General features: G+C 43.4%; 1 protein-coding gene across 6 annotated transcripts; it reads left to right on the plus strand.

The window, feature by feature from the left end:
• The first annotated feature begins 1674 nt into the window (after positions 1-1674).
• Positions 1675-11509, plus strand: RNF6 (ring finger protein 6). Of its 6 annotated transcripts, none has more exons than XM_069602268.1 (5): positions 1675-1934; positions 2594-2679; positions 4693-4903; positions 5978-6073; positions 8703-11509. In XM_069602268.1, the coding sequence occupies exons 3-5, from the start codon at positions 4711-4713 to the stop codon at positions 10421-10423; spliced, it is 2010 nt and encodes a 669-aa protein (XP_069458369.1). In that variant the 5' UTR covers positions 1675-1934; positions 2594-2679; positions 4693-4710; the 3' UTR covers positions 10424-11509. The 6 variants fall into 6 exon arrangements, with proteins under 6 accessions (XP_069458369.1, XP_069458370.1, XP_069458368.1 ...); XM_069602269.1 differs by lacking the exon at positions 1675-1934 and adding an exon at positions 2044-2172; XM_069602267.1 differs by lacking the exon at positions 1675-1934 and adding an exon at positions 2048-2263.
• The last annotated feature ends 1743 nt before the right edge of the window (positions 11510-13252 follow it).

Here is a 13252-nt window from a genome sequence, read left to right on the forward strand (position 1 = left end):
TCCACAGAAATCTGTAGAAATTTCCACATGGTAAATTACATGGTTAGACTTTATATTTTTTTATTCCTTGGGTAGGGAGTATTATACTCATTAAAACTCATATAGATACTAGAAATGATTTCTGCTTGAATTTTAGATGTCTCACGTGTGATTTTTTCAAACTTGTACTCACAGTTCTTGAGGTCATTGCACTAACATGCATTAATCCTGTTTGTAAAAAGTTTGCATTCTGTTTTTAGTCATGCTGCACAGCATGCAGAATTGTAGTTCCCCAAGAAGGGATCGAACCTGTGCACCCTACAGTGGAAGCGTGGAGATCTAACCACTGGTCTCCCAGGGAAGTCTCAAAAGTGCATTTTTCTCTGCTCATTCATGCAGTTGTCTGGCAGGCATGTTATGCCAGGCCCTGTGCTGAGTTCTGGGACTATAAAAATGAATGAAACCATTTGTTCAAATGGAAGGAGTTTGGACCTTAGATAGAAGAGACCTATAAATGAACAGAAAATCACATCATTGTAGGAACTTGCTCAGTGGCTGTCTTTTTCAATTGAAAAGGAGGGCAAGAGGCCTGGTTGGTCTCATTTTCTGCTGTTATCACTAGCACCTAATTCCTAGCGGCACCCAGTAAATATTTGTTATCCTTGGAGAAGGAAATGGCAACCCACTTCGTATTCTTGCTTGGAAATCCCCACAGACAGAGGAGCCTGGTGGGCTACAGTCCATGGGGTGGCAAAGAGTCCGATGAGACTTAGGGATTGAACAGCAAAATGAGTAAATACTAAAACAGAGGAAGTAAATACTAACACACAGGAAGCTATGGGTGCCCCCATAGAAAGGACATGGGCCTAGTTTTATGTGTGTCTGAAGGTTGGCATTACAGTGTCAAGTCAGAGGTATCAGAGAAAAAACCCTTTGACCATGAGATATGAAATGAGTCCTGGGAGATAAAGGAAATTAGGCAAAAGTAGGGTTGGGGTTGCCTAGGAGTTCCCAGACACCAAGAAGAGTCCAGTCTGTAGCAGTACGCGGCAGAGATGACAGTGAAGGGGCTTGCAGGCGGCATCATTTATACATTTCCATTTTTAGTCTCTATGCCAATTAAAAAGCAAACCAACAAACGTCCGTAGACCCCTACGACACTGATAGCTCATGGATTCCCAAGCTCACACCGGCTTGTTACCCAGGAGCTCAGCGTGATGGCGGGGATCGACTAGCGGCTTCCCAGTTAAGGCCATGAATGAATGAATGAAGAATCACAGTACTGTGAGCACCGGCGCAATGACTGAGTCCTTTGGACCATAGGGAAGTCAGGGAGCCCCTACCAGACTGAGCGGGGACTCAAGGGTTTAACGAGTGGTGTGAGACGAGTCTGGAAAGCGTCACATCTTAGAAATAAAACCAGAGGCACGACTGTGGGGAGAGTTTCAACGCACTTTCCTAGCGGAAGGTGAAGCAACAGGAGTAAAAGCACTCGAGAGTTGACGAGGGCTGGCAATTTCCGACGAGCGATACGGGAAAGCGTCTGGGTGTTGAGCTACGCGGTACCCAGGCGATCCAGGGATAGGAGCCGACAGCTGGGCTTCACGCCAACCGGGGAGGGCGGCCCGGAGACCGCCAGCGCTGAGGGCCGGAACGCTGGACGCCGCCTCCCGGGCCCCGCCGGACACGGTTTCCGGTCGCACCGGCGTGCGCCCGGCAGCGGTGGACGAGCATCTCCAGTCGCGCAGGGGGCGCGGCCCGGCCGTCCCGCCTCCAGAGCCTTGCTGGACTGTCCCGCGGCACAGCAGGAGGCCTCTCCTCAGCACACGCCCACAGAGGGCAGCGGCCTCCAGAGGCGCAGATGCGAACCCCGCCCGTCGTCGGGGTCACTGCCTCCGGGACGCACGCTTCTCCTCTCCTGGCAGCTGGAGGGAAGCGGACCGAACGCGGGCGAGGTGAGGTCCTAGGAACTCTCCAGGCCTCCCGCGAACTTCCGGGAGACGCGACCCGCCCCCCACTCCCGCCCCCTGCGGCACCGCCCCGAGCCCCGCCTCTTCTCTGATTGGCTACCCGCGCGTCCGCTGCACCGCGCTGTCCGGTGATTGGCGCTGAGGCGCAGTCTGTCAGCCGCCTCCCTTGGGAATCTGGGTCGCTATGGGAAGCGTTCGTTACTCGGGGGCGGCTTGGGAAGAGGTTGGTCGGGCCGCCTGAGCTCGTTTGTTTATTGTTCTGGAGATCCTACCCCCGTCGCGCGCTTCCGTCGCAACGGCCAGGAGAGGAGCCGGTATCGGAGGCGGAGGGCAGGGGTGGCGAGAAAGTGAAGGTTGAGAAGTGAGCCTGAGGCCGACTGTCTCCGAAAGCGAGCGGGGTGGGAAGGAAGGGCCCTGAGAGAGGAACTGTCACTCTGGGAGAGGCCTAGTTTCTGCTACGGGGGAGGGTGGCGGGGGGTTCATGACCTAGTTGTCCGGGCATCTCGTTTTCTAGGTGAGTCTGTCCACAGAATTCACTAGAGATTTTTGCTTCGGCTTTGCAGCCGAGTTTGGAGACGGGTAGCCCGTTTCCTCGCCTTCCCAGAAGCCATTGACTGAATTCATTCACTGTTTTATCGCTTCAGATGAGCAGCCGTCAAAAAAAGCACAGACAATGGAAGGACGGATACCACTGCGTATGTTGTTAAAAGCATGTTGAAAGGAAAATAAGGTATTCACTTGGATTTAATTGTGTTTAATTGTACGAATTACCTTTTTGAGGAGAAGCTCAAAAGTTTTGACTAATACTAATTTAGTTTGGTCTTGTGACAGGTTTGAAATTTTTAAAATCTTTTACTATACAAAAGTCACATTACTGCCGTACCTACCAAATACGCTCTTTGCTAATGATGGGCTAGTCCTGACCATGCTGAACATGAAAAGAAATCGGGAACGTTTGATAATGTTCATTTGCATATGATTACATAGTGCTACAGATCTTTTAAAAATAACGTTATCCCTGTTAAAAAGAAAAAAAACCCTTGTAATTTAATGTTGGACTGTGTGTGAGATTGGATAGTAGCTAACTCATACAATAAGTTACACTCCTGGGCTAATTTCACTTTGTTTTTAAAGTACCATTTCGTGGTTTGTTACTCAGTTGCTCGGTCATGTCGGACTCTTCTGCGACCCCATGGACTGTAGCTCACCAGGCTCCTCTGTCCATGAGATTTCCCAGGCTAGAATACTGGAGTGGCTTGCCATTTCCTTCTCCAGGGGATCTTCTCGACCCTGGGATCGCACTGGAGTGTCCTGCATTGGCAGGCAGTTCTTTACCACTGAGCCACCGGGGAAGCCCAAAATATCAATAGTTTGCCTGTTAAATACTGAGTCATAGTTATAACAGTTGCTTCATTGGCCACCTAGTCATTTGACCCTCTAGCTTCTATTAAGTTATATGCTGTCTTATACATATCTGTTAGTGACATACTGGAAATTGTCAAGGAATGGTTTATTGCAGCCACATGTATGCATGCTGAGTTGCTTCAGTGATGTCTGACTCTGTGTGACCCTATGGACTGTAGCCCACCAGGCTCTTCTGTCCATGGGATTCTCCAGAACCCACACTCAAGAATACTGGAGTGGGTTGCCATGCCCTCCTCCAGGAGCCTTCCTGACCCAGAGATTGAACCTGTGTCTCCTACATCTCCTGCATTGGCAGGCAGATTCTTTACCACTGGCACCACTCAGGAAGCCCCATTTCAGCCACAGAACACCCAAATTAGCTCTTGCAGTTAGACCTGAGCCCTACCCTGGAAAATTCTGACCTGGATTGGGGGTGAACTCTGGACATCTGTATTCTGGAAAATTTCAAGTGAGTTTGGTATGCATTCCCAGTTGAGAACTGAAGCTTTAACGACTTAGATATGTTTAAGAAATTTTAAGATATTTATGAAATAAATAGTTCTTCCCTTGATTTCCTTATGGTTTAAAAGTAAATTTCTCAGGAATAACATTTCAGGATAATCCAAAAGCAGTGTTTGCCTCAGCAAGGTCAGGAAGTTTCACTGGCACTCAGCAGCCTCTGGACTAACCACTCCAGTCTTAGGAACAAGGTTCTTATAGAGAGGTACAAGAGTTCTGATGTGCTTGCAGGATCCCCAGAGTTGTGCATGTAGTATTGTCTCCTGTGAGGTGTAAGAGAAGTCAACTTCAGGTCTGTTCAGCTAACTTATTTTTACTTCAACAAAATGCAAAGAGGGTAATATTACATTTATGAACTTTATTTTGGGAAGAAAACTCCTACTGGAAATAAATGTAAATGATACCTTCCCAATGCTTATTAAGTAAAGAATGTGCATAATTCAAGGTTAAAATCTGTATGCTAAAATAAAGTATTCAGATATTTGGAATATATTAAACCAACTTTACAGGAGAGTCAAAGAGGTAAAAGTGAGATAATCACTTTGGTTTTCAAGTATGAGAAATGTGTGGTGAAACCAAATCCATTTTGACTTCATGGGCAGCTTTCAGCAAAGCAGTAGGCCCAGTTGTGTTGTATTGCCTAGGAGCTGTTAGTATTGATATTTATTTTACATGTAAGTTTTTCACTGCAAGACTTGGCATACGAAGTATTTGAGTAGTGGGCAGATTTTTTAAATGAAAATGAAAAAAACAAACATGAAGCCATGTGTTTAGTCAGTCCATGACTAATACCTTGAATTTGTGTTTGTTGTTTGAACAGAAAGCCGGGAGTCTCAGCATGAATCGATCTAGATCTCAATCAGATGACGGTGGTGAAGAAACTTCATCCCAAGACCAGCATCACCAAGAAAATGAGAGAAGGTGGCAGCAAGAGCGTCTCCACAGAGAAGAAGCCTATTACCAGTTTATAAACAACCTCAATGATGAAGATTACCGGCTGATGAGAGACCATAATCTTTTAGGCACTCCTGGTAAGGGATAGGTAAAAGAGAAAATACCTTTTTCAGCATTATTAAAAGTTTCAGCATTAGGAGGGGTTTTTACCCCCATCTTCCCTGTTCCAAAATACATTGTACTGTTTTGGTGACTTCAAGAGCTTTGTAACATAACAACATAGAAAAATCACTGGTGTACTTCTTTATGTCATAAGTAGGTTAATATTGGGGCTTCCCTGGTGGCTCAGCAGTAAAGATTCCACCTGCCAATGCAGGAGATTCGCTTTGATCGCTGGTCAGGAAGATCCCCTGGAGGAGGAAATGGCAGCCCACTCCAGTATTCTTTCCTGGGAAATCTCAAGGACAGAGGAGTCTCGTGGGCTACAGTTCACGGGCTTACAAGAGTCAGACATGACTTAGCGACCAAACAAGAATATTGAATATCTAGCACTGTTATACAAGTGTCAAAAAAACCAAGTGGTTCATGTACATGATAGTGTCCAATATTTACATATGTGGTCCTATTTCTCTTAAGTAATATTTGTACAAATACTATTCATTTCAAACCTGATTCTAACTCATGTTACTGTTTATTTATTTACTTGAACTAATAAGTCCTCCAGAGTCAGACTTGCTCCATAATTTTTTTACAAATCAAATTTCACACTGGTTGAAACTTGGAGGTTTGTATGTAATATATTTCTGTGTTGCATATTTGCATACTATATAGTGGATTACCCATGTAATGAACTAGGTAAAATTCAAGTAAAGATTTGAAGTTTTCTCTAGAAATATTCCCCTCTTAATTTCTTTTTAACTCTGACAAAAATCCATAGAATTATAGCCTATGGGTTCCTAAGTATATCAACTGGGAGCACTTTATTAATGATTCAAATTAAATCTTATTTTAATTTAAATAAAACATTAATAAATGAAACAACCAAAATGATGTGTATTTGCATCAAGTAAACAGTTTTTACTGTCTTCAGATTACAGAAATGAAAACAGAATGTCTGTCACAGATTGCTGAAGATTAGTCTGACCGTAAGTTTTCATAAAACTTAGTAATTTAAAAATTTGAATTTCAGTGAGCATTTTTCTGTTTTTTAGGAGAAATAACATCAGAAGAATTACAACAGCGGTTAGATGGTGTCAAGGAACAAATAGCATCTCAGCCTGACTTGAGGAATGGGACAAACACCAGAGGTACTATGGACTCCTTTCTATAAGGAACAGGTTTGATTGGAGTAATTGCAGACATGAGCTTCCAGGACCTTGTCTGACGTTGGTTTTTAGTGTTTTTCAGATTTAATGTGATACTCATTCAGGGAGTATTTATGAATTATATGCAAAGGAGTACAGTTTGGCAGTACAGGACAGAGGTTGCATATAAAGATGTCTTATACACCCGTTGCCTTCAGGAGCTCCTGTGTATGAAATAGTATATTAATTGCCAGCAGAATTCTTTTTAATTTTAGAATGTACAGACTAGATTTTATTTTTAAATTAATATAACTAAGCTTGGCTTTTAAAAAGTTATACAGAGCAACATAGAAAGACTGAGTCAGAAAAACCTGTTTGTTGCTTTGCTGTGTTGTTTTTATGTTTGTTATATCATTTTACTGAACAAACACTAAGTCATAAGTTCTTATAAAAAACAAATTGCTTAAAAAAAATTTCAAACTAAACAGAAGTGTATAGAATTAAAAGTAGAGCCAGCATTAAGGTCTGCCCTACCACTTCCTTCCCCACAAGTATTTGTTAGTAGAAGTTTCACGTATTATATCAAGATCATGGTATAAATTAGGGTGAAGACTATTAAAAACCCCAGGTGCATTGGCTCGGGAAGATATGTTTACTCCTCTTACATGTTAACAGTCCAGGGCAGACACACTTTCCTCCATAAAGCCTCCTGGGACCTGCCCAGCCAGCAGAGTGGTTCTACAACTGTGCTGTCCAGTGCAGTAGCTACCGGCCACAAGGGCCTATTTAAATTTAATACAATTGAATACTCAGTTCCTCAGTCATATTAGCCACATTCAGGCGTTTAATAGTCCCATGTGGCCAGTAGCTTCTGTATCAGACAGCACAGAGACAGAGCACCTCCACTGTTGCAGAAAGGTTTACTGGACGTTGACTGCTGCTGCTCCGTGGTGCGGCCTTCATGATCAAGCTAAGTCACCACCATATCTAGGTTCTAACTGACAGTTCTAGGTCCAGAGGGAGGCACAGGCACATGCCTGAAAATGAGCTCTCTCACTTCCACTCCAGTTCCATTGATGAGAACTCAGTCCTGTGAACGCCCTGCTTGCCAGGCTGCGCCCAGGACCATCACAGTACATTTACAGTGGAAGAAGGGACCACAGATTTTGTGAGATATGAGTTGACCTCTTTCATGCATCATCATCACTGCATCCTAGTAATTAAAGCAGTGGCATTTAGAATGAGTTAATGTTTACCTGCTGTTTACTCATATCTCTTTGCAAATTAAAATGGAAAGTGGAAATTAACTCTTGTTTTCTTTACATTGATATAGACAGATTGTACTCTATGAGTATAGCTGGTAAGACTGGTCCTTTGAGATATGTTTTAATGGAAAATGTACCCATTACAAATGAAATAGCTTATATTTTTAGAATATGGCTAAAGTTGCTTATTTTACTGATAATCAGCAGCTGATTAATAGGTTTAACTTTAATAAAGAACATTTTTTATGAGAGATTGCAGTAATGAAATAAAATCATAGCAGTCCCATTTAATAGCTGTTTTTGAGTAGAACAGACTTTAAGGGTAAAATCTGTGTAGTTAATACACATTACAATGCCTTTCATTGAATTTTGTACTTTAATAACCCACTGGTTAAAAACAGAAAATGTAAGCTTCCCACAGTAGCACTGTCATAGTCAAAGAAGTCTATCGGGTGCAGTTATTTCTAAATTGATTCATTCAGAAGTATTAATTGAGAGTCTGATTTGTACCAAATAGAATAGAGGTTGGGGATTTAACAGTGAACAAAATAAGACAAAACTTGTTTGTCTTCATGCAGCTCACATTCTAAATGAACAGAAAATGTATTTTATTGTATTATATATAATGGCTAACATTTATTGAGTGCTTTCTCACATATTATATCATGCCAGATGTTATGTTAATCATATACCGTGTCTTCTTTTATCCTCATGATAATCCCCTGACATCTATCCTATTATTATATCAAGTTTACAGGTAAGGATATAGCCATAGAGAACTGAATTAAATGCTTAAAATTTCCTTTCTTTACATAAAGACATATTATGGTTCTAATATTGTACTCATAAAGCCACCGTTCTTGAGTTATATGTTTTTGGCAGTTTCTAAGAAACAAGATTCTTAAGGTTACCAAAATACCTAGTTGCAAAAAACACTGTTACCTTTCCCAAAAGGATTCTACAAATTCAGGTGAATTATGTATGTTTTCTTGCCATGTTTTATTAATATTACCATATAAATAAAGCAATTTAAATGTACAGTTTTGGTAATGGTTATATTTTTCATTTGCCTTAATATTTTGCCAGTAATAGGCCTATAGAAAGCAAGAGTGAAGATTTCTTCACACCTCTGCACAAATAGTATTTAAAATTTTATAACGTTAATTCACACTGTGTATTATAGTACACTTGTAGTATACACCTTTTAGAAAGTTCATTTTCTTTTTGGCTGTTTTTCATTCATTCAAATGCACAGATGTTCTTAAATATAATTTAATTTAATAAAAACTTTATTTTATACGCTTTCAATGAAAATCCAAAGATGGCTTTCAGGAATTGATGTTAAGTTGATTTGGTTTGCTTTCCAGACTCAGGAATCCCTGAAGAGAGTTCGAATGAAGATTCTCTGCTGGAATGGCTGAACACCTTTCTTCGCACAGGAAATGCAACTCGAAGTGGGCAGAATGGGAACCAGACCTGGAGAGCTGTGAGTCGAACCAACCCTCACAGTGGAGAGTTTCGGTTTAGTCTGGAAATCCACATCAACCACGAGAACAGAGGATTTGAAATGGATGGCGAAGACTCTGTGGGCATGCCCTTCTCAGATGTCAGTCAAGATCAGGCTGCAGATGGGCCCCAGAGACCAAGCAGTCCTGTGGCCAGGCGAACCAGGAGCCAGGCTGCAGGGAATCTAAGCCGCGGTGCCCGCATTCCCAGGACACACCTTGGCTCCGGGGGGCAGAGCTCAGTTGAAGGCTCTCTGTCTCCATTGGGTAGACTAAGAAATAGAATTGGGGGTGCATCTGGCAGTCCTGGACCTGGTGCCCCGCTCACTCATCTCAGCACTCCATCAGGTGGGAGTGAACTCAGGCAGAGGGAGGGGCAGCGGTTTGGAGCAGCACATGTCTGGGAAAATGGGGCCAGAACCAATGTCACAGTGAGGAATACAAACCAAAGACTAGAGCCCATAAGACTACGGTCTACTTTCAGGAGTCGGAGCCGGTCGCCGATTCAGCGACCGAATGGCACAGTTTACCATAATTCACAGAGAGAGAGCCGGCCTTCCCAGCAGAGCACCAGGCGGTCTGTCAGGAGGAGAGGGGTAACCCGGGTCTTCCTGGAGCAGGACCCAGAAGGCAGAGGGGCTGCGTCCTCACTCTTCTCCAACTCCAGGCTTGTGTCCAGAATCACGGTGGAAGAGGAAGAGGAGGAGCCCAGCAGGCTGCCCGCGGCCATGCGGCGACACCCGACCATCACCCTGGACCTGCAGGTGAGGAGGATTCGTCCCGGAGAGAGCAGCGACCGCGACAGCATCGCCAACAGGACTCGGTCTCGGGTGGGGCTGGCGGAGAACCGGATCTCCTTGGAGAGAAACAGTGGAGGCTTCCACCGCAGCATCTCACGCCAGGAGCGCTCAGGGATGCGCACCTATGTGAGCACCATCACCGTGCCGCTGCGCAGGGTGTCTGAGCATGAGCTCGCCGAGCCGTCCTCCACGGCGCTGCGATCAATTCTAAGGCAGATCATGACTGGCTTTGGTGAGCTGAGTTCTCTCATGGAGGCCGAGTCAGAGTCAGAGACGCAGAGCGATGGCCCGCACGGGCCGGCGCTGCGCTCAGACGCGGGTCCCCCGGGTGAGGCCGCCGGCCCTCCCGTGGGAGGAGCACCCCGGGGCCGGCTGGCCCGCGTGGAGCTCACCCCACTTCATACCCTAGCCAGCGACCCCGTGGTGGGCCGTCCTGCGCGGAATTCAGGTAACTTAGTGGAGACGGGAACACTACCCATTCTTCGCCTCGCTCACTTCTTCCTGCTTAACGAGGGGGACGATGACGACCCCACGCGTGGTTTAACCAAAGAGCAGATCGACAATCTCTCCACCCGGAACTACGAGCACAGCGGTGCGGACGGCGAGCCGGGCAAGGCCTGCAGTGTGTGCATCAGCGACTACGTGGCCGGAAACAAGCTCAGGCAGTTACCCTGCATGCACGAGTTCCACATCCACTGCATCGACCGTTGGCTCTCAGAGAACTGCACCTGCCCCGTCTGCCGGCAACCTGTCTTAGGGTCCGGCCTAGCCAACAGCGGGTGATGCCCTGAGTTCCTCAGACGCACACCACCGGGGAGCTGTGTTCAGGCATTGTTTTCTTGAATCATTTGTGATGCGCTTACCAGGATGAAAAATAGCAGATGATTATAGTTTGAACTATTTTTTGTGTGTGCTTTTTTAACTTGTTAAAGAGTAAATTTATAGCAAGTTTAAAATGCAAATATTGAATTATTCTAAAGTACAGAATAGTTAATATTTCTAGAACCAAATAACCTTCAAAATATTTTTATTTTGGTAATTTTGTTCATGCTAAGCACTTTTGTATCTGCACAGTTTGGTAGGTTACAAGTCAATATTTGTCCGAAAAGTCCTGCAGGGTTTTGCTTGGACTTTCAGGTCCCATAGGCTTCATACTGTGTCCAGACATTGGTATCTAAATAAGCCTTCCTTTAACTTTTCATTCTAAGGAAAGTGTCTTCATGAAAGAGTCCCTGGCTGAATGTTTGCTTAATGCACTTAAGTTACTTGAAATGTTAAATTTATTATGCAGTACTTAAATTTAATATGTGTATATATAGGTATATAATTTTAAGGTTAAAATATTCAGTCTGAAAACTACTGGTTTGGTTCTTATTTTAAGCTGTTGGGCTATTACTGCATATGGCACAATATTTAATATTTGCAGGATCATCTCGGGGAGGAAGTGGATTAAGATATTTTAAAATAGAGATAATTTATGAAGCGTTTCTGACAATCTGACTTACTAGACAGCAAGCAATATATAACACTGAACAAGTATTTCTTTTTTCAGAAATGGAACATGGACATTTTAGAGCATAGAGGTTATTTGAGTTCTGCCTTTTCGTGACGTTTTTGAAAGTGCAAACCATTTTTTGGATTAAATTAAGTAAAATGTACAACATGCATGGTTTCTCAAATTTAGTTTAAAATCCAAAAAAAAATTCTGTAAAGAATCAAATGCATAGATACTATGTTAAGTTCACTTGGAGGCCAAAAAACTCCAAATAAAACGATGACAACAAAAGTAAGAGAATGTAGAATTTATACAAACACAAAGTATGCATTGAAGATCTGTTTCTACCAATAAATATTAAAACATGTCAACTATTTTCTGTCGGTCCACTGTGGTTTATTCACTGAAAGAAATAAATATTTCACATGAGCTGGATGCCAGGCAGTGTTATAGGTGTCAAGGATTCCATAGAGGAGAGACAGAGCCCCTCTCCCCATGGGAAAGACATTTGCTCTTAGAAATGGAAACTCGGTTAATGAGTTACTGTTTGGACTTTCATGTTTGTTCATGTCATTAATAAATGACAGTTTCCTGTGATGACACTGCTTGGACAAAATCACAAGAACAATCACCTCAAGACCAGTTCTGTGAAATTGAGGTATATCTCAAGACTTAGTTTTTCTTTCCAGTTAGTGAATAAATGCATTTTGTTCAGTAAGATACATGAACAGACGTTGTTAGGGAGAGTATTTCACTCCTGGAGTGAAAGGTTTATGTAAAGGTGGTAACTTTGGAGTAAATGGTTTATGTAGGGCTCGAACCCAAGGGAAATGGGACTCGGAAATTGGATCTGAAGACTTTAAATACTAGACTTAAGGACTTTTTACTTTACAGACTTGAGGTGTTTCTTACTAAATTATATTGGTGAAGGGTGAGATCATTTTTCATGTTTTGGGAAAATTGGTGTGGTGCAGAGTGCAGTGGAGTGGGAAAAAATTGGAAGCAAAAAGTCAATAAAGGAACAATCGCTCTAAATTTTTACTATCAATTATCATCATCATCACCAGTTATTATCTAACCCAGGGTAATGGCAGTGATATTGGAAAGAAAGGGTAGAAAAACACTGGGGGGAAAAAGACATTATTTTGTTGTTTCTTGTTCACTGTGAAGAGGTGGGAGGTAAAGCATCTCTGAGGGCAGGAGGGAGGACACGTTATAAGCTTGGCCAGTGTAGACATTTCCCAAAAACAAAACTGTTCACATATCTGCCCCACTCATTTGAGTGTGATCGTTTGACCCCAGTATGACAATAGACTATGGGCTTCCTAGGTGATGATAGGGGTAAATAATCTGCCTGCCAAAGCAGGAGACTCAAGATTCAGGTTCGATCCCTGGGTCAGGAAGATCCCCTGGAGAAGAAAATGGCAACCCACTCCAGTATTCTTGCCTGGGGAGTCCCATGGACAGAGGAGCCTGGTGGGCTACAGTCCAGGGGCTGCAAAGAGACAACTGAGCACGCACACACACATAACAAGAGACTAAATCCAGCAGTTACCGCTCAGATGAAATTTTCCTCAGGAAGTTCTAGCTCCCAAGAGCAGAACAAAGAAATGGGGAAATAAACAAAGTAGGGGTCAGGGAGAAATGAGGGTGCGTAGATCTCGGTGCTTTGTGCAAGTTGTGGGAAGACCTGCATACAGAGAGATCCCAGGTAGGCACTGGATGTGAAATTCGATGGTGGGCAGTATGGAAAATTCCATGAAAGCAGCAGGAATGCCTAATGAGTTTGGTAAATTGGTATCCTGGTTGAGAACAAAGAAGTGTTTTCTTTAATAATTTCATTCATCTTCCAGTAAACAAACCCCATGACAAATACAAAGGCTCATTATCTATTTGTAGCATCTACTCAGCAAGGATTGTACCCTTTGTGCTTCCAATGTAGAAAGGAACAGATCATTTAAAATCTTCCATTTGAATATTAGCTTCCCTGACATGTCCTTAGAGCCTTTTCTGTGGAGTGTTGGCTGTCTTGCAAACTTCTGTCAGCTTTCCAGCCAGCTACCCTGGTGGCTCAGACGGTAAAGAATCTGCCTGCAATGCAGAATACCTGAGATCAA

The sequence above is a fragment of the Ovis canadensis genome, chromosome 10 (assembly GCF_042477335.2).
Source record: "Ovis canadensis isolate MfBH-ARS-UI-01 breed Bighorn chromosome 10, ARS-UI_OviCan_v2, whole genome shotgun sequence".
Classification (NCBI taxonomy): Eukaryota; Metazoa; Chordata; class Mammalia; order Artiodactyla; family Bovidae; genus Ovis; species Ovis canadensis.